At 37.3% G+C, this 24,230-nt stretch overlaps 1 protein-coding gene across 3 annotated transcripts in view; it reads left to right on the top strand.

Annotated features, from left to right (window-relative positions):
- The window catches only part of DHX57 (DExH-box helicase 57), a 56,464-nt gene that overhangs the window by 5,861 nt on the left and 26,373 nt on the right, over positions 1–24,230 (top strand). For 2 of the 3 annotated variants that reach the window (XM_082851858.1, XM_082851857.1), the window contains exons 2-11: positions 4,356–4,573; positions 8,964–9,122; positions 10,129–10,314; positions 10,609–11,447; positions 13,227–13,405; positions 15,177–15,298; positions 16,597–16,792; positions 17,337–17,461; positions 21,747–21,880; positions 22,796–22,850. In XM_082851858.1, coding sequence (XP_082707984.1) covers positions 4,362–4,573; positions 8,964–9,122; positions 10,129–10,314; positions 10,609–11,447; positions 13,227–13,405; positions 15,177–15,298; positions 16,597–16,792; positions 17,337–17,461; positions 21,747–21,880; positions 22,796–22,850 — 2,207 coding nt within the window. In that variant the 5' untranslated portion in view covers positions 4,356–4,361. The remainder of the gene's footprint in view (positions 1–4,355; positions 4,574–8,963; positions 9,123–10,128; positions 10,315–10,608; positions 11,448–13,226; positions 13,406–15,176; positions 15,299–16,596; positions 16,793–17,336; positions 17,462–21,746; positions 21,881–22,795; positions 22,851–24,230) is intronic. The other variant, XM_082851859.1, reaches the window with a different exon arrangement.

The following is a 24,230-nucleotide window of genomic DNA, read 5'->3' as shown; positions in this document are numbered from 1 at the left end:
ACAACATTTTTTGCTTTAAAGTCTATTTCGTCTGATATTAGCATAGTCACTCCAACTTTCTTGTGGTTGCTGTTTGCATGATTTGTCTTTTTCCATCCTTTTACTTTTCATTTATTTGTATCTTTGAATTTAAAGTGATAGCATATAGTTGATTCTTGTTTTTATACAGTCTGATAATTTGTCTTTTGATTGAATTGTTCAATCCATTCACATTTAATGTTATTGGTATAGTGGAATTTACATTTACCCTTCTACTTTTTGTTGTCTATATGTCTATTTTGTTTCTCTGTTCCTACTTTACTGCTTTCTTTTGCATTATCATTAAATGAACATTTTATAATTCAGTATTTTAATTTCTTTAATGATTTTTTTCACGATATTTTTTTGAGTTTTTGTTTTTTTTAGTGACTGCCCAAAGGTTTATCTTGTACATCTTGACATATCAGAATCAGCTTCACATTTATACTAGCTCAATTTTAGTAGTGTATTGAAATGTTACTCTCATACAGCTGTATTCCTTTCCCCTCCTTTTTGCAGTATTATTGTTATACATATTACATCTATTAATATTACAAATGCAACTGTACATTCTTTTCTATATTTTTAATTGAAATGTAGTTGATTTAAAATGTTGTGTTAGTTTCAGGTGTACAGCAAAGTGATTTAGTTATAAGTGTGTGTGTGTGTGTGTGTGTGTATTTATATTCTTTTTTAGATTCTTTTCCATTATAGGTTATTATAAGATACTGAGTATAGTTCCCTGTGTTATACAATAGGTCCTTATTGCTTATCTATTTTATGTATAGTAGTGTGTATATTTTAATCCAAAACTCCCAATTTACCCCTCTCCCTTTCCCCCTTTGGTAACCATAAGTTTATTTTTTATGTCTGTGAGTCCATTTCTGTTTTGTAAATAAGTTCATTTGTATCATTATTTTTAGATTCCTTATAAAGCAATATCGTATGATACTTGTCTTTCTCTGTCTGACTTACTTCACTTAGTATGATAATCTCTACGTCCATCCATGTTGTTGCTAATGGCATTATTTCATTCTTTTTTATGGCTGAGTAATATTCCATTGTGTATATATTACCACATCTTCTTTATCTGATCATCTGTCAGTGGACACTTAGTTATTACTTTACCATCTGTAATCATTTTCTTAACCCAATACAACTATGCTCCCACTGATCTGCTTTGTTCGTTATTGGCAAATATATTACATTTCTGTACATCACAGGTCCAATACTACATTATGTACACACTATTTTATACAATTGCTTTTTAACTTGGTTATGTGCAGAAAGGAGAAAAATATACATTTACACTGTTTTGTTGGTTTTGAGGGGAGGGGGTTTCTGTTTTTTGGGTTTTTTTTGTAATTACACAATTGGTGTACATATTGGTGTACATATTACACAATTGGTCCTCCTTGTTTTTTGTGTGGATTCAAATTATCATCTAGGGTCACTTGCTTTAGCTTGAAGAGCTTCCTTTAGTATATTTTTGTAAATCAGGTCTGCTGTCGACAAATTCTCTGCTTTTATCTGAGAAACTTTTAATTTCACCTTCATTCTTGAAAGATAGCTTTTCTGGATATAGGTTTATTGGTTGACAGTTCTTTTCTTTAAGTCCTTTGAATGTATTATGTCACTGCCTTCTGGCCTCCATCGTTTCTGCCAGAAAGTCAACTGTTAATCTTACTGTGTTTATATCTGGAAGTGTCAAGTTGTTTTTCTCTAAATGCTTTCAAGATTTCTCCTTGTCTTTAACTTTCAGCATTTTTACATACTGTGTCTGTTTAGGGATCTATGGGTGTATCCTACTTGGACTCCTTAGAGCTTCCTGGCTGTGTGGGTTATTGTCTTTCAATAAATTTGAGAAGTCTTCTGCTGTTATTTCTTTTAATATTTTTCCTGCTCTTTTCTCTCTCTCTCTCCCCACTATCCTTCTGGTGCTCCTATTATGCATAATACTAACTTTGGACTTAGTTTGGGTGTAGTTAGTTTGGCTTAGTTTGGGCTTAGTTTGTTCTTCTTTTTTCTGGTTCCTTGAGGTGTAAATTTAGATTGTTTTTCTGAGATCTTTTCTTTTTCGTAATGTAGGCATTTATTGCTCTAAACTGTCCTCTTTAAACTCCTTTTGCTGCATCCCATAAGTTTTGGTATGTTGTGTTTCCACTTTCAATTGTTTAAAGATATTTTAAAATTTCCCTCTTGATTTTGTCTTTGACCCATTGGTTGTTCAGGATCATGTTATTTAATGTCCACATATTTATGAGTTTTCCAGTTTTCCTTCTGTTATTGATTTCTAGTTTCATACCATTGTGGTTAGAAAAGATGCTTGATCTGATTTCAGTCTTCTTAAGTTTGTCAAGACTTGTTTTATAGCCTAAGATATGATCTATCCTGGAGAATATTCCATGTGCATTTGAGAAGAAAATGTAGTCTCCTGCTTTGAATGGAATGTTCTGTGTATGTCTGTTAGGTCCATTTGGCTTAAATTATAGTTCAAGTCCAATATTTCTTTACTGATTTTTCTTTCTGGATGATCTGACCATTGTTGAAAGTGTGGTATTAAAGTCCCTTATTATTTTTGTGTTGCCGTCTATTTCTCTCTTCAATTATGTTAATATTTGCTTTATATATTTAGGTGCTCTGATGTTGGGAGCATAAATACTTACAATTGTTAGATTCCCTTGATGAATTGACCCCTTTATCGTTATATGATGATCTTCTTTGTCTCTTGTTACAGTATTTGACTTAAAGGCTATTTTGTCTAAGTATAGCTACCCCTGCTGTCTTTTTTTTTTTTTTTGCGGTACGCGGGCCTCTCACTGCTGTGGTCCCTCCTGCTGCGGAGCACAGGCTCCGGACGTGCAGGCTCAGTGGCCATGGCTCACGGGCCCAGCTGCTCCATGGCATGTGGGATCCTCCCGGACCAGGGCACGAACCCGCGTCCCCTGCATCGGCAGGCAGACTCTCAACCACTGCGCCACCAGGGAAGCCCCCCTGCTGTCTTTTGGTTTCCATGTGTATTTACTGTCTTTTACATACCTTCAGTTTCAGTCTATGTGTGTCTTTAAAGCTGAAGTGATTCTGTTGTAGGCAGCATGTAGTTGAGTCTTTTTTAACTTTTTAAAATTTATTTTTATTTATTTATTTTTGGCTGCATTGGGTCTTTGTTGCTGCATGCAGGCTTTCTCAAGTTGCGGTGAGCGGGGTCTACTCTTCATTGTGGTGTGTTGGCTTCTCATAGCAGTGGCTTCTCTTGTTGCGTAGCACAGGCTCTAGACACAAGGGCTTCAGTAGTTGTAGCATATGGGCTCAGTAGTTGTGGCTTGCGGGCTCTAGAGCACAGACTCAGTAGTTGTGGCACATGGGCTTAGTTGTTCCGCGGCACATGGAATCTTCCCAGACCAGGGCTCGAACCTGTGTCCCCTGCATTGGCAGGTGGATTCTTAACCACTACGCCACCAGGGAAGTCACGAGTGTTGTTTTTTTATCCATTCGGCTACTCTGTGTATTTTGATAGGAGAATTTAGTCCATTTACATTTGAAGTAATTATTGATAGGTAAGGGCTTACTATTGCCATTTTGATTGTTGTTTCCTGGGTGTTTTACAGATCCTTTGTTTCTTTCTCTCTTGCTGTCTTCCTTTGTGATTTGATGATTTTCTGTAGTGGTATGCTTTGATTCCTTCCTCATTATCTTTTATGTATCTACTATAGATTTTTGCTGTGTAATTTGTTTTGTTTTGTTTTGTATTTTTGCTTTTTACCATGAGACTGACATAAAACATCTTTTAGTTGTAACATTCTATTTTAAGCTGATAACATCTTAACTTTGATCGCATGCAAAACTCTACAGTTTTACTTCCGGCGGGCAAAGTCCCTGAGCTAGGGCTGTGTTTCTGCAAGTGTATATGTAAATATAAATTTTACTTATCAAATTATGTATTAAATACATGAAAACATCTCTTCTCAACTAGAGTTTTTTTTTTTTTTTTTTTTCAACTAGAGTTTTTTAAACCCTATGCAAGACCTAACCAGATCAGAACGTAGCATTGGACCCTACACACCCTATGTATGATTTGAAACTTCTCCATGTGTTTCTGATGCACATCCTGGTTAAGAAATCTGTGTCAGAGATGCTCACTAAATATTAATCCTGAGGGGGATATGCTTGTAAATCTTTTGTGAAGCAGTTTATCCATGCTTGTCCTAAACTGGCCCTTTTAAAGTATGCATTTTCCTTTTTTTCTTTAAAATAGGCTATTTCCATAACTTGACAAACAAAGGATTATTATACTTGTCTGATTTTTATAATGTCTGTATTACTTTTTTCTCTTGCAGGTGAAAATGAGTTCTTCAGTAAGAAGAAAAGGCAAGCCAGGGAAAGGAGGTGGAAAGGGGTCTTCCAGAGGAGGAAGAGGAGGCAGAAGTCATGCTAGTAAATCTCATGGGGGTGGCAGCGGTGGCGGTGGCATTGGTGGCAATAGAAAGGCCTCAAGTAGAATTTGGGATGATGGCGATGACTTTTGTATCTTCAGTGAATCAAGGCATTCATCCAGGTCATTATACTCTTTGAATATTCAAATGTGAAAACAGTATCAATTCCTGATCTAACAGATGACTAAGACAAAGGGGGAAAATGTCAAGTAATTCTGGCCAAGTTATCTTCCTCTTGTTTGAAAGCCCCTTCTTTGTAACCTTTTCTAAAGGCATGATGGCAAATAACACCTTTTGTTAGGCCAGGGATGGGGGTGGTGCTTTGAAATCTGAAGTTAACTTTAACTTTCACGTGACACTGTGAATTGAGTATAATATTGTTATTGTAATCAGTATTACTAGGAAAGTAAATATTGGAAATGGTGAAGGTGATGAAAATTATTTTAAGTATTTCTTAGGCATTGTAGTTTGAAGGTCTCCAAATGAGATCTGGCTATACTCCATCTGTCTAGTTGATGAATTATCTATTTTCCAACCAGATCAACCAAATAGGCAGTTAGATTCAAGAGACTGTACTGTATAGGATGTTGTAGGCCATTATAAGGATTTTGTTTGTTTTTGTTTTTCTTTAAGTTTTAAAAGTCATGTTCATTGAAGTGTAATTTACGTTCAGTAAAACTCAACCTAAAATTTGACAAATGCAATCATCGCCATAAACAGCTCTTCAAAACTCCCACATGCCCTTTGCAACACACTCCTCCCTGATCCTTAGGAATCCATTGATCTGTTTTCTGTCAAAGGGGTCAGATATAAACATTAAAATTATTTATTATAGAAAAAATCGTAAGCACATAAAACCAAGTTTTTAAAAGGATACTTTGGAATATATAATCTTTAGAATAGTTCAAAGAATGGGATTTTAAAATAACCTTTGAAAATTAAAGCACAGTTGAGAAAGTTGTCTTAGGATAGTTGTAGAATAGCTAGTCTAGTTATTGTGTCAAGCTTCAGGCTGGGGCTGGTCAGTAGAAAAACTATTTTAAATAATTGAATTGAATTCTACAGACATTCTCAATGGGGCAGACATACGTTCTCACAGGTATTTGGCACCTCAAAAGTTCACCCCTGCTACCACCAGGAAAGGTCAAGGAAAGCAAAAACATCTGTTCTGTATATATCAGTCATCACATGTTCAAATACACCTTATCTACCTGAAGTGCTTCTTTCAAGTGCCACAATTCTGTCTTTCAAGCACCAGCTGTGAGGTTTGTCAGCATCTTGAACTGGACTGAGCCAAGTCACGTGCCATGGCCAAAAAGGCCATTATAAGGACTTCGGCTTTGCTTTGAGTAAAATGGGAAGCCATTGAAGGGTTTGAGGCAAGTGTGTGTGACATCAGTCACTCTAGCCAGAGTTACTGCTATTCAGTATATCCCTTCATGTGAATTAGAAAATGGTGCCCCTTTCTTTGGGCAGTTATAGCTCCAGGATGGATGTCTTGGCAAGCAGAGCATAGACTGGATTTTAGCTTTTGCTGTCCCCTCCTTCCCTACTTTAGGACCCTTTGCATAGTGTATAGTCTGTGCACCCATATTCAGTGGCCCTGCCTCAGTGTGCTCTGTGGAGAATAGACTACAGGGGGACATGGGTTGGAAGCAGGAAGACCAGTTAGAAGGTACACTCCAAGTGGCAGTTTCATAGGCAATTTAATATATAAGTCTGGAGTTCAAGAATAAGATCTAGGCTAGAGAAGTAAATGTATGAGTCCTCTAGGAGTAAATGTGCTTTAAGGCCATGGGACTGGATGAGATAGGATATAGAGAAGAGGTCTGAACTTTGAGCCCTGGGGCACTCTAGGCTTTAGAACTGAGAGAGATTAGGAAAATGTGACAAAGTAGATTGAGGAGTTGCCAGTGAAGTAGGAGGAAGACTAAGCTTATTTCTGGAAGTCAAGGAATGAAGGTGTTTTCAAGGGAAGTATCCAATCAGATTGGATTGGATACTTAAAGGGAATACGCAAGTTGTATAAAAAATGCTTCTAATAGGTCAAGAAAAATGTGTTCCGGGAGTTCCCTGGTGGTCCAGTGGTTAGGACTTTCACTGCTGTGGCCCCAGGTTCAATCCCTGGTCGGGAACTAAGATGCCACAAGCTGCATGGCACAGCCAATATAAAGAAAAAAGAAAAATGTGTTCTGACAATTGTCCACTGGATTTGACAATGTGGATAGCATGGGCAACCTTGACGAGAGCTGTTTGGTTTAGTATACTTAGTGTGGAGAAAACCCTATTGGAGTGTGTTTCAGAGAGAAGAGGAAAGAAAGTGGTGACCAAGACAATGATTTAGATAACCTTTGGAGGGAGTTTTTCTCTAAAGGGCAGGGGAGGGAGGAGAGATAGGATAATAGCTTGAGAGGGATATGCAGTCAAAGGGAAGATTTTTTTTTTTAAGATGGTAGATGTTAGATAGCGTGTCTGTAAGCTGATGGAAATGATCCAAAGGAGAATGAAGAACTGATGATCTGATGATGCAGAGGGAGGGATAAGTGCTGGAATGATTTCCTTGAGGAGGTTAAAGAGATTGTGTATACAGTATACAGAGGGACTGACTTTAGGATCGAGGATGGTTCATCCTTAGGAACTGGAAGGAAGGCAAAGTATAGGGGTTTACAAGTAAGAGGTAGATGAGATAGGAGCATATGGAAGTTCTCCCCCTACCCACCCACCCACCCCCCCCCTTTTTTTTTTCTAATCATGAGGAAACAATCAGACAAGTCCAAATAGTGAGAATTCTACAAGACAGCTAGCCTAAGTGCTTCAAAAAAGTCACTGCCAGGAAATAGGTGGGGGAACTATTCTAAATTAAAGGAGTTTGAAAAACAGCTAACTAAATGTCATTTTAAACTAGATACTCATTAAGAAAATCTGTAGAAGACATGATTGAGGCAGTTAGGAACTTTGAATATGGATTATATATTAGATGATATCAATATAAAATATCTTGTGAGTGATAAGAGTACTGTGGTTATATAAAAGTATGTCTCTGTTCTTAGGAAATAACATGCTGAAGTATTTAAGAGTGAATGTGATGCCTGCAACTTACATTCAGATGGTTCAGCAAAGCATGCATGTACATATATGAGGGAGCATATATATATGCATCTGTGTGTGTGGAGAGAGAGAAATAAGAGAAGGGCATAATGTGTGTGTGCATTTAAGTATGGCAATTGTTAACAATTGGTGAATCTTGGTAAATGGTGTTAATTTCTGTAGATTAAAAATTTTTTGAAACCAAAAGGGGTAATGATGAATTTGGGCTAACGTTTCTTTTCAGAGGTTGCAACTAAGTGGTTAAAAACCAGTCTATTCTATTTTCTCCTTTGGTACCCAGTTTTGCGAGTGTAAGTGTGTGGTTCTTTTCAAAGTCTCAATAATATGTTGGATTTTCAATGCAGAGAAAGTTTCTGCCATTTCCCTAGATTTGTGAAAATTTATAATGAAACATGCCAAGTGAAAAAAACAAATTTAGTGAGTAAAGTTAAACTTTAGAGCTGATTATTGTTTTAAATATTAAAAAGTATCCCTAAAAAAATTCTAAATTCCAAAAATGAAAGATGGGTGAAATAAATTCTAGTACCTCTGTATGTGTAACCATTTAAAAGTTAAGTTGTAAGAAAATATTTAATTTGGGGGAAATGACAGTTTTATTTTGATAAGGAAATAAAGCAAATTATAAAAGATTATATGTGCTGTACAATTTTATAAAAAATGTATGTGAAAAAGAATGATGTGATTTAAGATGACTTCTGTTTTCTTCTTGGTTCTCTACTTTTCTACAGTGAACATGTATTATTATGATTTTTGTAATCAGGAAATAATAATTTAGGTAAATATTTCAAAAATAGGGCTAGGGCTTCCCTGGTGGCACAGTGGTTGAGAGTCCGCCTGCCGATGCAGGGGACATGGGTTCATGCCCCGGTCCGGGAGGATCCCACGTGCCACGGAGCGGCTGGGCCCGTGAGCCATGGCCACTGAGCCTGTGCGTCCGGAGCCTGCGCTCTGCAAAGGGAGAGGCCACAGCAGTGAGAGGCCTGCGTACCGCAAAAAAAAAAAAAATAATAATAATGCCTAATATTCACAAGATAGGACTCTCTGTTGTTTTCAGATCAAGTACCTCAAATAGAATGAAATATGTACTCTTTGTATGTAGCACATTTCTTTTGAACATCCACTAGTGCAGAAGGAGTCACCATAGCATTACTTTCTCCAGAGGACTCTTGAGTTAGTGAAGCCAGATTTAATGATGAAGCATCGAATCAGGTTTTTCTCCAGCAGTTTCAACATAATGAAATCTGGTAAATACTGTAGAAAATAAAGAATCTCTTCACATTCACTGTCATCTTTTGTAGGGTATTTGACAGTCCAGTCATGTTATATGTATTTGGGGACCCTGAGGAGAGTGTAAAAGTTCTGCTCACGGATAAATGTGTAATTTTGTTCTTGTGTCCTTTGCAGACCTAGTAACAGTAGTGTGAGAAAAGGGGACGCACACCCCAAATGGAAGCCTGAAGCCAAAGCGCCCCTTCAGACTCTACATATGACTTCTGAGAATCAAGAAAAAGTGAAAGCTCTTCTCCGAGACCTGCAAGAACAAGATGCAGATGCTGGATCTGAGTAAATTATCTTATTTCAGTAAATTACTGTATTGAGGAAGATGCACTGGCAGTGTGAGGGTTCTGTGTGTCTTTGGAATACTGTATCAGTACTGATCCTGTAGTGGCTGTATAACTAGTTGAAAGTGAGCCAAGAGAAATACAAGAATAATTATTCAGCAGCAGTTTTAGAGTGAGTTTGTTTTGCAATATCTGTGAGCAGTGGTACAGATCGCCTTTTCATCTTTACTTTTTCTAGGACAGTGCTAATAAGGATTCAGTAGTTGCTTTATTGATAACCTTTCAAGTAAAACCTTGTAGTGAACAAGTAGAAGCATTGTTCTAGGAGCAGATATTGAGTTGATCAGATGAAGTCTTATGATTACACTTCTCATGACCATCTGCCTAAGAGAAAGATTGTTTTAGACTTTTGGCTGTTTTGCTTTGTGATTTCAGTTGGAGAGGTTAATCCTTTCCATTTGCCAGAATTAATGAACGGTCAGTCATGAACAGCTCAATTTCCATCCTATCTACAAATTGCATATCTGTCTTAAATTTAGGAAAGGTGGTTATGCAGCAAAGCAAAAAAAAAATAGCGATGGTTTTTATAAATGAGAAGAGAGAGAGGATAGCCAAGGCTTCTGTAGTTAAGAACACAGACTCTGGGTCAGACTACCTTGGTTAAAATCTCTAGTTGCTCTTTACTTTATAACCTTTGGCAGTTACTAATCTTCTCTTAAATTTTAGTTGATCATCTGAAAAAAAAAATAGAGATTCCAATCTGGCTGGGTTATTGGGAAGATATTCAAAGAGATAGTACATATAAAACATTTAACATAGTACCTGGCAGGTAATAAATTCTGTTCCTTGCCGAGATATAAATTAATAGGTCAATAAAAATAAATCAGTGACTGAATAGTGGTCAGGATTCTCTGTCCTTTGGTTCCTTGAATTAAATTCTTAGACTCTTACTAAATTTTTCTTTGCGGTAAGTAGAAGTTAATATATGAAAATGTTACTTTTGCCAGAAGAGGTGTTTCTGGGGAGGAAGAAGATGATGAGCCTGACTATGATGATGAGCAGTACTGGTCAGCTGGACGAGAAGCTTCCCTTGTTCCCGACTCAGATCCTTTGGAATGTGCTGGTTCAGGCCTGGTGGAGCCTCATCATCCGGAAGTTACAGTCTCAACATTTGCAGTGCAAAAACTTTCCAGGTTTGCTTTCATCATTTATGGGAAAATTGAAGGAAACTGAAAGTGTATTATAAACGCACCTACCACTCCTCGAATACTTTCGTGTTGTGTGCGTTCCAGTGGTACCTGATACGCCCCGTATCCTCTCTTTTAGGATAGGGAGATGAAGGAGGCGTTAGTATTATCAGGTAGACTTTTTCAAGACACAAACCCTGCCTGTGTATAGTTATGCCTTCCCATATATGTATTTAAATGAATTTCTCTTTTGAGGTTTGATATTACTCAGTCGTCTTTGTCATGCTTCTCACTTGGCAGGTATGGTTTCAACACCGAGCACTGTCAGGTAGCCCTGAGAATTTGCAATGGAGACATGGGGGCATCACTGGAACATCTGCTCACCCAGTGTTTTTCAGAGACATTTGGAGAGAGGATGAAGGTCTCTGAGGCCGTTGCGCGTATAAGCTTGGATGAGTGTGTGGAGCAGCGACAGGAAGAGGCCTTTGCTCTCAAGTCAATCTGTGGAGAAAAATTTATAGAAAGAATTCAGAACAGAGTCTGGACCATTGGATTAGAACTGGGGTATTTGACGAGTAAATTCCGCAAATCCAAGCAAAAGGAAAGTACCAAAAATATACAGGAGACGTCACTTGAAATCTGTAAATTTTACCTCAAAGGAAGTTGCAAATTTGGATCAAAGTGCAAATTCAAACATGAAGTGTCCCCAAATCAAATTGTCGGAAGAGCAGAAAGAAGTGTAGATGATTCTCATCTAAATGCTGACGAAGATGCATCTTTTTTATACGAACTTGAAATTCGATTTTCTAAAGACCACAAATACCCCTACCAAGCTCCCCTTGTGGCATTTTATTCCACCAATGAGAATCTACCTCTGGCTTGTCGTTTACATATTTCTGAGTTCCTTTATGGCAAGGCCTTGACATTTGCAGAAACTTCAGAACCTGTTGTATATTCTTTGATAACCCTTTTAGAGGAAGAATCAGAAATAACCAAGTTACTAACATATACCCATCACAAGTACAGTGTCCCTCCTGTGAACTTTCTGCCAGTATCCTCTGGGACCAGAATAAATAATCCTGTCTGTCGTAAACCAGTGATTCCAAGTAATGCGTTTCTTTCAAATCAAATTCCAGAAGGTATGTAAGTCATTGATGAGGTGTTGTGGAGGCGGGATTTGGAATGATGGATTACAGCAATCAGAGGCTCTGAGGGCTGGTGTAGGATCTCCCCTGAGCTATGACCTGACTTTACTTGTAAGGCCTGATTCTGTCACTGTGTTCTGGCTCCCTGAATTGAAAGTTTGTAGTGATGTATAAATTTATTCTAGCAGTCGAGGGCTGGAAGAACCTTAAAGCATCCTTCCAGAAAAGTCTGTTTCGTGTAATCCATTTGGTTTCCTGTGATTACTTCTGTTATTGTATATAGGATTACTTTAAAATGAGTTTTTAGAGATACTTCTCTTTCTATACCACCATCCATACCCTCCTGCTTTTAGTATGCTAGACCCCCAAAAGTCATTAGGGGATGTCTCTCTTTATGGGTCCCTAAATCCTCAAGTAGAGAAATGTTTGTACGAGCCTCTGGCTTCCTCCAGATCCGAGTGTGCCATGCAGAGTCTTACATCACAAGTAACCCCCCTTTCAAAGTTCACCGTAGGATCTCTCTTATTTTTTGCCACCTCTCTTTCAGAGCAGCAAGTTTTATTATTTCCCAGGAGTTCCTAGGTAAATGTCAACAGGTAGAGAACAGTGAAACTGCACCGAGATGCGGATGCCGGACAGCTGGCTAGGTTCCCTCACTGGCCCCTTGACTCGCTCCCAACCTGCCGCGAGTTCTAGCACTCAGATGTATTCCTCAAGAAATGACAAACTGTGTGTCGGTGAACTTTTTTTTTAAGATAACAGCTTTATTAAGATATAATTTACACACCATAAAATTTACTCTTTTGAAGTGTACAATTCAGTGGTTTTTAGTATATTAACAGAGTTGTGCAGCCATGACCACTGTCTAACTCTGGAACGTTTTCATCACCCCAAAAAGAAACTCTGTACCTGTTAGCAAGTCACTCCTCATTTCTCCCTTCCCCCAACCCCTGACAACCATGAGTCTATATTCTGTCTCTGTGGATTTGCCTATTCTGGACATTTCATGGAAATGGAATCATATAGTAAATATGCGGCTTTTTGTGATTGGCTTCTTTCACTTAGCATAATGTTTTCAAGGTTCATCCATGTTGTAGCATGTATCAGTACTTCATTCCTTTTTATTACTGAATACTATTCCATTATATGGACATACCACATTTCATTTATTGATTCATCATATGATAGACATTTGGGTTATTTTGTGTCATGGAATTGTAGGTACACTTGCAAATATTTGAAACTTTCAGTTAATTTCTGAATGTACAGAGTCTACTGGATTAACAAGGCAGGGCATGATTTTCTTTTTTGTTTTTTGTTTTTTGGTTTTTTTTTGCGGTACGTGGGCCTCTTACTGTTGTGGCCTCTCCCGTCGCGGAGCACAGGCTCCGGACGCGCAGGCTCAGCGGCCATGGCTCACGGGCCCAGCCGCTCCGCGGCATGTGGGATCTTCCCGGACCGGGGCACAAACCCGTGTCCCCTGCATCGGCAGGCGGACTCTCAACCACTGTGCCACCGGGGAAGCCCTTTTCTTTGTTTTTAATTTGATTTAACCAGAGCTGCTGACACTTGATTAAAGTTTATTTGGAGATGCATTTTAAGTTCTTTAGCAGTAGAAGTAGTAGTGTGGAAATGAATGAACTTGTTTTATTCAAGCTTTAACTTTTTCTCCATTTTATGATTTTTTTGTTGTTGTTACTTTGTTAGATAGTGACTTTTCCCTGCTAAAGAAAGGGCTCCATATCGAAAACGTTTCCTTTTATCCCCTTCAAGTTGAAAAGGAATCAGAGCCTGAGGAGGAGACAGATGAGGATGAAGGTCCTGCACCAGTTATGGTGGAGAATGAAAGCTATGTCAACCTTAAGAAAAAGATTTCCAAAAGATATGACTGGCAGGCAAAATCAGTACATGCTGAGAATGTCAAAATCTGCAAGCAGTTCCGAATAAAACAGGTAGGGTATTCTGAGAGAATGGCTAGCATTGCCTCCCTAATGTATGGATGAAGGGATTGGGAATTAGGAAGCTTTGGCTACTCTCCATGGTATACTCTCAGCTCTCTTTTACTCTGATTGGGCAAAGTTTCTGCATGCCATAGCAAACTTGGGTGCATGTTCCAGATAGTTTTGGAAAATCCAATGGCTGATGAAAATGAAACACATATATACCAAATATTCTGAGAATCATGTGGCTTTGTTACTATGATAGAAATCTGATAAGTGAAAGGAAAAGTAGTACTGTGATTTACATTAGAAATAACAGTATAGAAAAGGAGAAGGAGAAGGAGGGACTCTTACCCCATTTCAGAGGCTCACAGGATAAATAATTTGCCCAAGGTCACATAGCTGGTAAGTGGCAACACAGGGTTTCAAGCTAATTCTCTCTGTTTTCAAAGTCCATGTTGTTTTTACCCCATTCAGGGGTAAAAATAAGATTATTTTAAAAGAACTCATAAGTGAAGTATTAGGGCAGAGTTGGATGGAGGATAAAGACGAGTTGCTTAACCAGTTTGGGGATTAGATTAGATGCTATCTAAGGCCCTTCCGATTCTAAAGTTCTGTGATTCTGATTTTTGACAGAGTATATATAACACTAGTACATATATACCGCAACACCCATAGAATGTGAAATTGACTAGAAAATCACACCATAAATAATAAGATGGTGGAAATAAAAAATTACACATTCAGTTTGAACAGTGTGTTTAGAGGTGATAAAATTACATGCAGAAAATGTGTATGTTAATATAAATGTTAGTATAAATTTCTTACATTAGTCAAAAATACATCCACAGTTTTAACCTACAGTACAATGTTTATAGCATTGGCCATTAGATGTCAAACTGAGTTACATAGATGTGGTGATTGGCCAAAAAGAACCCTTTAAATGAGGGAGTATTCAGAAACAAAACAAAACAAAAAAGATGAGGGCATATCAGAAGGACTCAGGAATCAACCTGGAAAAGCTCCCAATAGCCAAAATGAAATAATGAGAGCAACAAAATAAATTGGATTATATCGTAGGTATTGGATTACAGTATTGGATTATAAGCCAGGAATTAAAAAAAAGGAATCTATAAATCCATACCAGTTTATTTTTATTTATTTATTCTCGACAGATAAAAATTGTATATATTTAAGATGTTAAAAAAAAAAGAACCGTTTAGTGAGTTGTGTTACCGTTAGTGATTTTGGTAAAAATCTGATACTGTGTAGAACTATGCTGTCTTGTATGGTAGCCCCTAGCCATGTGTAGCTATTTAAAGTTAAATTTATTAAAATTAAATAAAATAAAACATTCAGGTCCTCGACAGCACTGATCACAGTTCAAGTGCTCAACAATCACATGTAGCCAGAGGTTGCTATGTTGGACCGCGCAAACAGAACATTTCCATCAGCACGGAAAGTTCTGTTGAACAGTGCTAGTATAGAGACTTACAGAAAGAGCTGGATAGGTGCTAAGAGGGGTTATTTCTCTTATAAGATCCTTCAGTTCATTCAGATGTAGGAAAGCCACACAGATCCCACAGCTTATTCTGGCTGATTCTCGGAACAGCCTTCTGACTAAAGTCACCAGCATCCAACCCCCAACACATCTGCACTTTCTGTCTCTAAACAAATTGGTGAAGAAAGAGCAGAAAGGGGAGGTCTAACTATGGGATTCCACATTCAGAGCTTTGTGAAAGGTGATTGAAAGTAACCAAACTGATGTCTTATCTTTTATTAGGCCTCCAGACAGTTCCAGTCAATTCTGCAAGAAAGACAATTACTCCCTGCTTGGGAAGAAAGAGAAAACATTCTTAAACTGTTGAGCAAGCACCGAGTGCTTGTTGTGAGTGGTATGACTGGGTAAGAATGTGATTTATTTCTCATTCAGCTTCCATCTATAGATACGGCGTGTGCCCTGGTTACCACCACCAGTTCTACTTTAAAAAGAAAAACAGTTGCTGGTGTTATTTGTGCTTTTTCCTGTTAACTATTGAATAATATTTCACAGAGGCAAATAATGTGGCAACTGTAGCCTATAGAGCCAAATTACAAAAAAACAAACAAAACTCAGAAATTTAGGATTTTTAAAAAAAATTTATTTATTTATTTTATATTTATTTGTGGCAGTGTTGGGTCTTTGTTTCTGTGCGAGGGCTTTCTCCAGCTGCAGTGAGCGGGGGCCACTCTTCATCGCGGTGCGCGGGCCTCTCACTGTCGTGGCCTCTCCCGTTGCGGAGCACAGGCTCCAGACATGCAGGCTCAGTAGTTGTGGCTCACGGGCCTAGCCACTCTGCGGCATGTGGGATCTTCCCGGACTGGGGCACGAACCCATGTCCCCTGCATTGGCAGGCGGATTCTTAACCACTGCGCCACCAGGGAAGCCCAGAAATTTGGGAATTTATAGATATTGTATACCTCTGCCTTAAGACAATTTTAAGGCAAAAGGCCTGGCTGAAGGCTTTTAACAAGGCCCATTTAAAAATGTTAAGGACAGTTCCAGAACATTTAGCTTGAAACTTCAGAAATGAATTTTCTAAATTTATTCTTATTTCCTTAAAGCTTTTGTTTAAGAACAACTTAGGGTACATTATTTTTCCTGTTCCACACTCTCCATATGTTATCCAAACCTATTTGGCAGGGACAAGTTGCAGGCTTAATCTAGTTCTGTATTCAAGGGTCTTCAATTTAAGAATTACATTTGTGCCCAGACTCACAGATATAGTAGTAACTTTGTATCTTCCAGTTTCTTATCTTTTAAACCTCGGTCAGTACTTTGGTATAGCCAAAGCAATACCACACCAATGGGAAAAATATAAAGTATTTTAATAATCATAAGATAATATTCCTGTTTCTTTAGGATTCACATGTAGAGTTCACATTCCTGAAGGCATTTATAGAGCTTAACCTAATGTTTATTCAGTAGTCCCAGTTTTACAAATAGTGAACTATTACTTGATTGCCCTGTTAACCTAAGTGCAAATTCCTAGGAGTTATCAGCTATAGGTAATAAGTCAGTAGGTAGGTTTAGAAGATAGATGAAGCTGAACAACTTTTATTCTAATTAGCTTCTTACTTTCCTCATTGGATATGATTGCTTCTTTAGTTAACTAGAGCACTTGAAAACTCTTATTTTAGGACTTATTTGTTTTGACATACAGATGTGGGAAAACCACACAGATTCCACAGTTTATTCTGGATGATTCTCTGAACGGACCACCTGAGAAGGTGGCTAACATCATCTGTACCCAACCCCGACGAATCTCTGCGATCTCTGTTGCCGAACGCGTTGCTAAAGAAAGAGCAGAGAGAGTGGGTCTGACTGTGGGATACCAGATCCGGTTAGAAAGTGTCAAGGTTTGTATGCTTTTCTTATTTCCTGATGACAGAAATTTACAATTTTCAAGTATAAAGAGCCCTTGGGGTCTGAAGATTCTGGGCAAGTTGGAATATATACTTCAATAGGGCTGAAGTCCTTTTAGAAATATTTCGGTTTAAACTCTTTTTGGGGTGTACTTAATTTCCTCTGTAAAGACCTTCTATTCTTTATTGGCAGAAGTGATCTAGTAGGTGCTGCTTTGTTCCTAAATTGGGACTTAATCCATTTAACCAAATATGGAATGAACAAATTCAGAATTGATTTCATCACTCACTGTTATTTTTATGTTTTATAATAATTTTTGAATGCTTTCTATGAGTCTTAAAAGTTTGATGTAAAGTAGAAAAGCTTTTGTTGTTGCCAGCAAGAAACTATGCATTTAGTTTCTTGGTTTATATTAAAATAGAACTGCTGGTGTTTTCAGTATTCTTTATCCCTATCCATTAAAAATGGCTTTGCCAGGAAAGTGTTTCCTTTTTTCAGAAAGTTCATTAAAGCTTTCTATGCCTTTTTACGTGTAAGTCCTCAGCCACCAGACTGTTATACTGCACCACAGGAGTGCTGCTAAGAAGGCTAGAGGGGGACACAGCCCTACAAGGAATCACCCATATCATTGTTGATGAAGTCCATGAGAGGACAGAAGAAAGGTAAGGCAAAGATTTTACAGATGAATACCCACACACGTCAAATGAAGACATGGCTGAAAGGATTTTATTCTGCTTCCAGTTAAGTTCCTTAGAGCTAGTAATGGTAATTGCCATAGGGAAGGCCTAAGTTAGAGAAGAGGAACTGCCTTCCTGGTCTCCAGGGTCTGTGACACGAAAAATGCTAGGAGAGCACATGTTCATCACTGGAAGAGTCATCCTATTAGATGGACATCGTCTAATAAGAGGCACCATGCTGAGCTGGGTGCTGTACTTAGCAGGAATATCAGATGTAATGCATGCTATAGCTGATGGATTGGTCAATATGTGCTTCCTTCTTTGTGCATTTGGTCAGTCATTCAGTCCTGACATTCATTCATGTATTTATTGAGCCTGCATTAAGTGCCAAGTGGCCTATTAATTGCTGGGGATACTGTAGTGAACAAACATATATATTTCCCCTTTATGTCTTATGGTCTGGTAGGAAAAACAAATAATGAATAGGTAAATAAACAAGTAAGTAAATAACTACAAATTGGAATAAGTACCATAAAGGAATAAACAGGATGCTGTGTTTGGGGAGAGAGAGCCACGAGATAATCAGAGATTATATCTCTGAAGAGATTACATTTAAATTAAAAACAGAAGTATGAAAAGGAGTCTCATGAGATATATGAGGGCAAGGTCAGCATTTGCAAGGACTCTGCAGTGGTAAAGGGCTTCATGAGTCCAAAAACTGGAGGAAGGCCAGTGTGCAGCTGGTATGTAGTGAATGAGGGGAAAAGTGACAGCTAAAAAAAGCAGGAGACTATGCACCATTAATAATAAAGCATTTGGATTTTACTTTAATGGAATTAGAAGTCATTAAAGGGTCAAGGTATAAAATCAAAATTCTCAATATTTTAAAATGAAGGGCCAGGTAAATAGATGGCATTGATCATAGTTTGTCGTGTAGATCATGCTCTAAAGTAGTAAAAAAGTAGTGGGAAAAAGAGAGATGATCCTGTGCAAATCATGAGGCTTTCCCAAAAGGGACTATATTATTATTAATATCTTGAGAAGAAGAAAGTCTAAGTAAGGTTGATGGGCTGACAGAGAAGCAGAAAATAGATCATAGCAAAACTAAAAAAAAAGAAACAAACATGAAAAGAGGTCCCAGCTATTGCTGATAAAAAGTTTTAAAAACATGAACGGGGAAGACATGTAAACAGAAGACTATTTGTTAGAAGAAATAAATACACTAATATAGAAGTAATTAAGAAATATAAAGAAATTCGAAACTAAAGAAAAAGATTTTTATATAAAAAGAATATACCAGGGAATTCCATGGTGGTCCAGTGGTTAATACTCAGCGCTTTCACTGCTGGGGCCCTGGACTTGATCCCCGGTCAGGGAACTTAGATCCTGCAAGCAAGCGGCGTGATGTGGCAAAAAAATTTTAAAAAGAATAAAAAGAATAGATCAAAATAAAAGGAAATATTTCCTAGAACAAGACAATAATAAATTTTAAATAGCTATATAGAAAACACTGAAAGTCTTTGAGGGGCAAATAATCTTTACGTAGAGACTCCAGAAAACAGTGGGGAAAAAAATAAATGGTAAATAATGTCACTTTGCACCTAAATGTTGAAATGATCATTTGAAATAGTTTATTTTAACAGAATCACTGAACAACCTAAAAGAGGGAATCAAATAAAACATTCAGCCAAACTAATAATATTTAAATGATTGTATTATAAAAATAAAATTTTAATTTTAGGGGAAATTATATCCAATGTAATTTTGAACATAAAGAGTAGCTTTGGGTTTCATAACATTTATACTTCCACAAACTCAGTGAAACTGGAAGATAGCACTGGGTCTGGTTCCTGGCTGCAATGATGTTCTCAAAAAGAGATTTTTATAAAACCTAATGACCTATAGAATATCAACAGTTAAAAACAAAGTATTTTCACATCCGAATAAAGATGAATTACACAGTGGAGAAGGGAGATTTGAGCATTTACAAATACCAGTCTTTGGGAATGGAGTACACAAATTATAAGAAAAAGTAGGGGAATATTTGCTAGCTCTGACTGAAAGAGGCAGAAAATAGGGGGTGGTGGTGTGATGAATTGGGAGATTGGGATTGACATATATACACTAATATGTATAAGATGGATAACTAATAAGAACCTGCTGTATAAAAGATAAATAAAATTTAAAAATTAAAAAAAGAAAGTAAAATCTAGGAACCAAGATCAGTTAAAAAATAAATAAAAGGTTGAATATAGAAAATTTAGTTATATTTGTTTAAAATTTTTAATACATTTTCTGATCATAGAGATAATGACATTATTCTAACACATTTAGGCAATATTAAATGTCAAGAAGAAGAATTTCTGTCCCTTATAGAATTGCTAATTACATGTTAACAATTTGTTCTGTTTTCTTCTGGGAGTATATTGGGAGTTAGCAGAGAGATGTATCTCCACAAACACTGTTGGGATTATATACTGTTGTGTGCTGCATGTGGTCTAATATTTAATATGAGAGCATGAACTGTCTTTGAAATTATTGCCAATAATTGCATGAGGAAATTCTAACGTGTGGATGTACCATAAGTTACTTAACCATTTACCTATTGTTATATTATTTTCCTTTTCCCTAAAAAAGAAAAAGAATAGTCATAAATGTAATTAAATTAGTTCATTAAAGAAAACTAAGTAGTTCAAGAATATACTCATTAAAAATTCAAACAAGGGCTTCCCTGGTGGCGCAGTGGTTGAGAGTCTGCCTGCCGATGCAGGGGACATGGGTTCGTGCCCCTGTCCGGGAAGATCCCACAGGCCGCGGAGCGGCTGGGCCAGTGAGCCATGGCCGCTGAGCCTGTGCATCTGGAGGCTGTGCTCTGCAACAGGAGATGCCACAACAGTGAGAGGCCCGTGTACCGCCAAAAAAAAAAAAAAAAAATTCAAACAACACAGATAAAGTGAAAGTCCCCTGTAACACTCCCAAGACATTCCCAGTCCCTGCCCCAGAGATAACTACGGTGATCAGATTGGTGATATGTCCTACTGTACATTGACATATATGCTTGCTTTGTCAGAAATAGGTACTTTTATTTCCAGAACTTTTTTTTCTAATACAAATTATATATTCATTTAGTAAATCAACAAACATTTATTGAGCACCTACTATATCCCAGGCAGTGCTCCAGGTACTGAGTAGTATCTTGTAGAACAAAATAACCAAAATCCCCATCCTCATAGAGCTTATATTCTAGTGAGAGAGCCCAACAATAAGCAAGATAAAGAAGTAAAATATAAAGTATGTTTGTTAAGTGCTAAGAAGAGAAAGGGTAATATGAAATGCAAGGGAGGGGAACATTTGAAATTTTAAACATGGTGGCCAGGGAAGGCCTAGCTGCAAAGGTACATTTTGAGTAAAGACTCAAAGAAAGTGAGTGAGTGAGCTACCTCTTGAATGTCTGGGAGAAGCCCTTTCTAGGCACATTAATAACATGTGCAAGGGACCTGGGGTCCATGTCTCAAAGACAGCAAGGAGGACAGTGTGGCTGGAGCCAAGTGATGAAGGGGGACAGCGACAGGAAATGAGCAGTGAGGGTACAGATCATGTCACATAGGGCCTCGTTAGTGAGGACTTTGATAAGAAGTCGTTGAAGGATTTTGAGCAGAAGAGTGACACAATCAGATTTACATTGGCACAGAATTATTGGTCTACCATACTGAGAATAGATTTTAGAGGGGCAAGGGCTGAAACAGGCCAGTTAGGACATTGCTGTTCTGTGGTACATATTGTTCTACAACTTGGGTTTTTTTTCACTAACAATATCTCTTAGAGATGTTTTCATGTCTGTATCTAGAGCTCTCCTTTATTCCTTTTATCTGCCTCATGTTATTCCTTAGAATGGATGATATTGTCATAATTAACCATTTCTTGGTTGATAGACATTTTGGTAGTTTCCACTGATTTACAAACAATGCTATAATGAAAATCATTGTATATACCTCTTTATCTACATGTAGATATCAAGAAGTGGAATTATCAAATGCAATGATGAATGCTGTTGGTATTTTGATTGGCACTACACTGAATTTAGTTTATTTGGTGGGAAATTGATATCTTTACAACATTAAGTCTTCACATCTAGGAACATGACACATCTTTCTATGAGTTATAAATTTTTTTCACATAAGTCTTACACTTACTTGAAATATGTCAAAGGTTATTAATTTTCATGTATTAAATTTGTTTGATCCTCAGATGTTTCTTTTATTTCCTCTAGTGACTTCTTACTGCTAGTTTTGAAAGACATTGTGTTGCAGAGACCAACTCTTCAAGTTATTCTGATGAGTGCAACTTTAAACGCTGAGCTCTTTTCAGAATATTTTAATTCCTGCCCAGTTATCACTATACCAGGTGATTAAAATCCATCATTAAATATGTATTGTCCTAATAAGCAAATATAATTATTTTAAAGTTCATTTGAGATATAAATGAATGAGTAGTTATATCTGTTTCTAGAAAAGAATTGATTATTTTATAACAAATAAAATCATAACCATATAATGAAATTATTAAAGAGTAATGTTATATTCATTTGCTGGGAGATTTCAATTTATATGTGCTTTTAAAAAAAAAGTCTAGGTTATTAGGATTTCTAGCATTCTGTTGTGTTTAACATCAAAATGTGAGTTTATAATGGTAATCTATCATAAAGGGAAAAGTTGTATCTGTGTATAGCATATTTGTTCATTGCTGGATTCTGCTAAACTTCTGGATGTTGGTCCACTCTGGGACCAAGTGAAATTGGACAGTCTGTGTCTTCTTTTGGTGCTTTCACAGTCTCATTGTGGGATTAATTTATCACCTTGGGCTTTGGTTTATCATTCTGCAGTTGATTGGTAAAGAACAATTTGGAAACACTGAGTGGTGAATAATTCGTTCTAGTTATAGAGGATATCGACAGTAGATTTAAAGATGAAATTATATGCTTGATCTAGAATACAATTGTTGACTGTTTAAAGGTCCCCTGCAGGGAAGCAGAGGGGGATAAAAAGGTTTAACAGATTTTTTTTAAAAAGAGGTTAAAAAAAGTCTTACTAGCAAATGATCATCTCTCCAACTATGCACTTCTGTTTTATTTACTAACTAGAACCTACTCCTTCTATTTTTATCATGAAAAGCTTTTTCTGAATACTTGTAAGACCACAGAGTAAATAGTACCTTACTGTGCCAGGCTTCGTTTTAAGACAATTTTACATATACAAACAGTTTCAAGATAGTTGAACGGGTATTCTGAGACTTTTCTGTTTTATTTTCTTGTTTTCCTAGGTCGTACATTTCCTGTTGATCAATTTTTTCTGGAAGATGCAATTGCTGTGACAAGGTAAGGAAGATATTAAAGTTTGGTGAAAGTCCTTGAAAACAGAATTACTATTTTACCTCCGTGTGCCTGGATGCTAATAAACGGGTTAATTTTTCTTCTAATTTTTCTATTTGAGCATTTTGTTTTCCCCTTTCAGCGAATATTTATTATACAAATTATTTGAATTCAAAGGCAATATTATATATTAAGAGTACTGACTCAGGAATCCCTAATGTAGACTAAGGACCTTGGGTGATAATGATGTATGGATGTCAGTTCATCAGTTTTAACAAATGTACCACTCGGGTTGGGGATATTGCTAATGGGGGAGGCTATGCGTAGGGCAGGGAGCAGGGGGTGTATGGGGAATCTCTGTACCTTCTGCTCAGTATTGCTGTGAACCTAAAACTGCTTTAAAAAGTAAAGTCTGTTTAAAAAATGATGGGGAATTCCCTGGCGGTCCAGTGGTTAGGACTCGGTGATTTTACTGCGGCATCCTGGGTTCAATCCCTGGTTGGGGAAACTAAGATCCCACAATTTTTGTGGCATGGCCAAAAAAATAAAAGAAAATAAAAATAAATAAAAAATGATGGACCAAATCTATGGAGAATTTAACATGGAAAAAAAAAAGTACTAATTCTGCAGACAGACTACTAGTATTTAAATCCCTCTTCTTACCAACTGTAACATTGGTGAGTAGCTTAATCTCTCTGTGACTTAGTTTCATCATATGTAAAGTGTGCATATTAAAAGTAGCCTCTTCAAGAGTTATGAGGATTAATTAATATTTGGAGTTAATACTTGCAAAGGGCTTAGAACTGTGCCTGGCATATATCAAATGCTTTATATATGTTAGCTATTATTATCATTATTATTCTGTCTTCAAGGAGTTTGCAGTACATATGAGTGTATAAGTTCTGTACCGGATAGAAGGTGGTAATGTCTGTTGGATATCAACAGATTTCTCCCCTCTGAAAGCTCTGTTTCCTCTTCCTACTCTTTGACCTTGAAGATTCCCCAGGGTTTTATCCTTGCACTGTTTCTTCTCACTGTTAAATTCTTGCTTGGCTCTCTAAGACTCATGTGATTTCAGCTGTCACCCCTGTGCTGAGAACTCCCAGATTGGTATCTTCATTCCTGACCTCTGAGCTCCAGAATGGAAACAACTTTGATGTCTGACACCTTAAACTCAACCCAGAATTTTTTCTTTCTCTTTGCTCCTTCCATTCCTATTAAGCCCCCTCCTAATTCTACGTTATTTAATGATACACTATTCTCAAGCTAAAAACCCCGAAACAGTGGCTCTCAAACTTTAGTGTGCAGTAAGCATACTTGGAGAGCTTATTAAAATTGTTGTTTTGTGGGCCCAATCCCACTTCCATTGAATGTGAATCTCTGGGG

This window comes from Leucopleurus acutus (assembly GCF_964270905.1).
Source record: "Leucopleurus acutus genome assembly, chromosome: 12".
NCBI classification, from domain to species: Eukaryota; Metazoa; Chordata; class Mammalia; order Artiodactyla; family Delphinidae; genus Leucopleurus; species Leucopleurus acutus.
The sequence above is the reverse complement of the archived record's forward strand: the minus strand, read 5'-3'. Positions and strand labels throughout refer to the sequence as shown.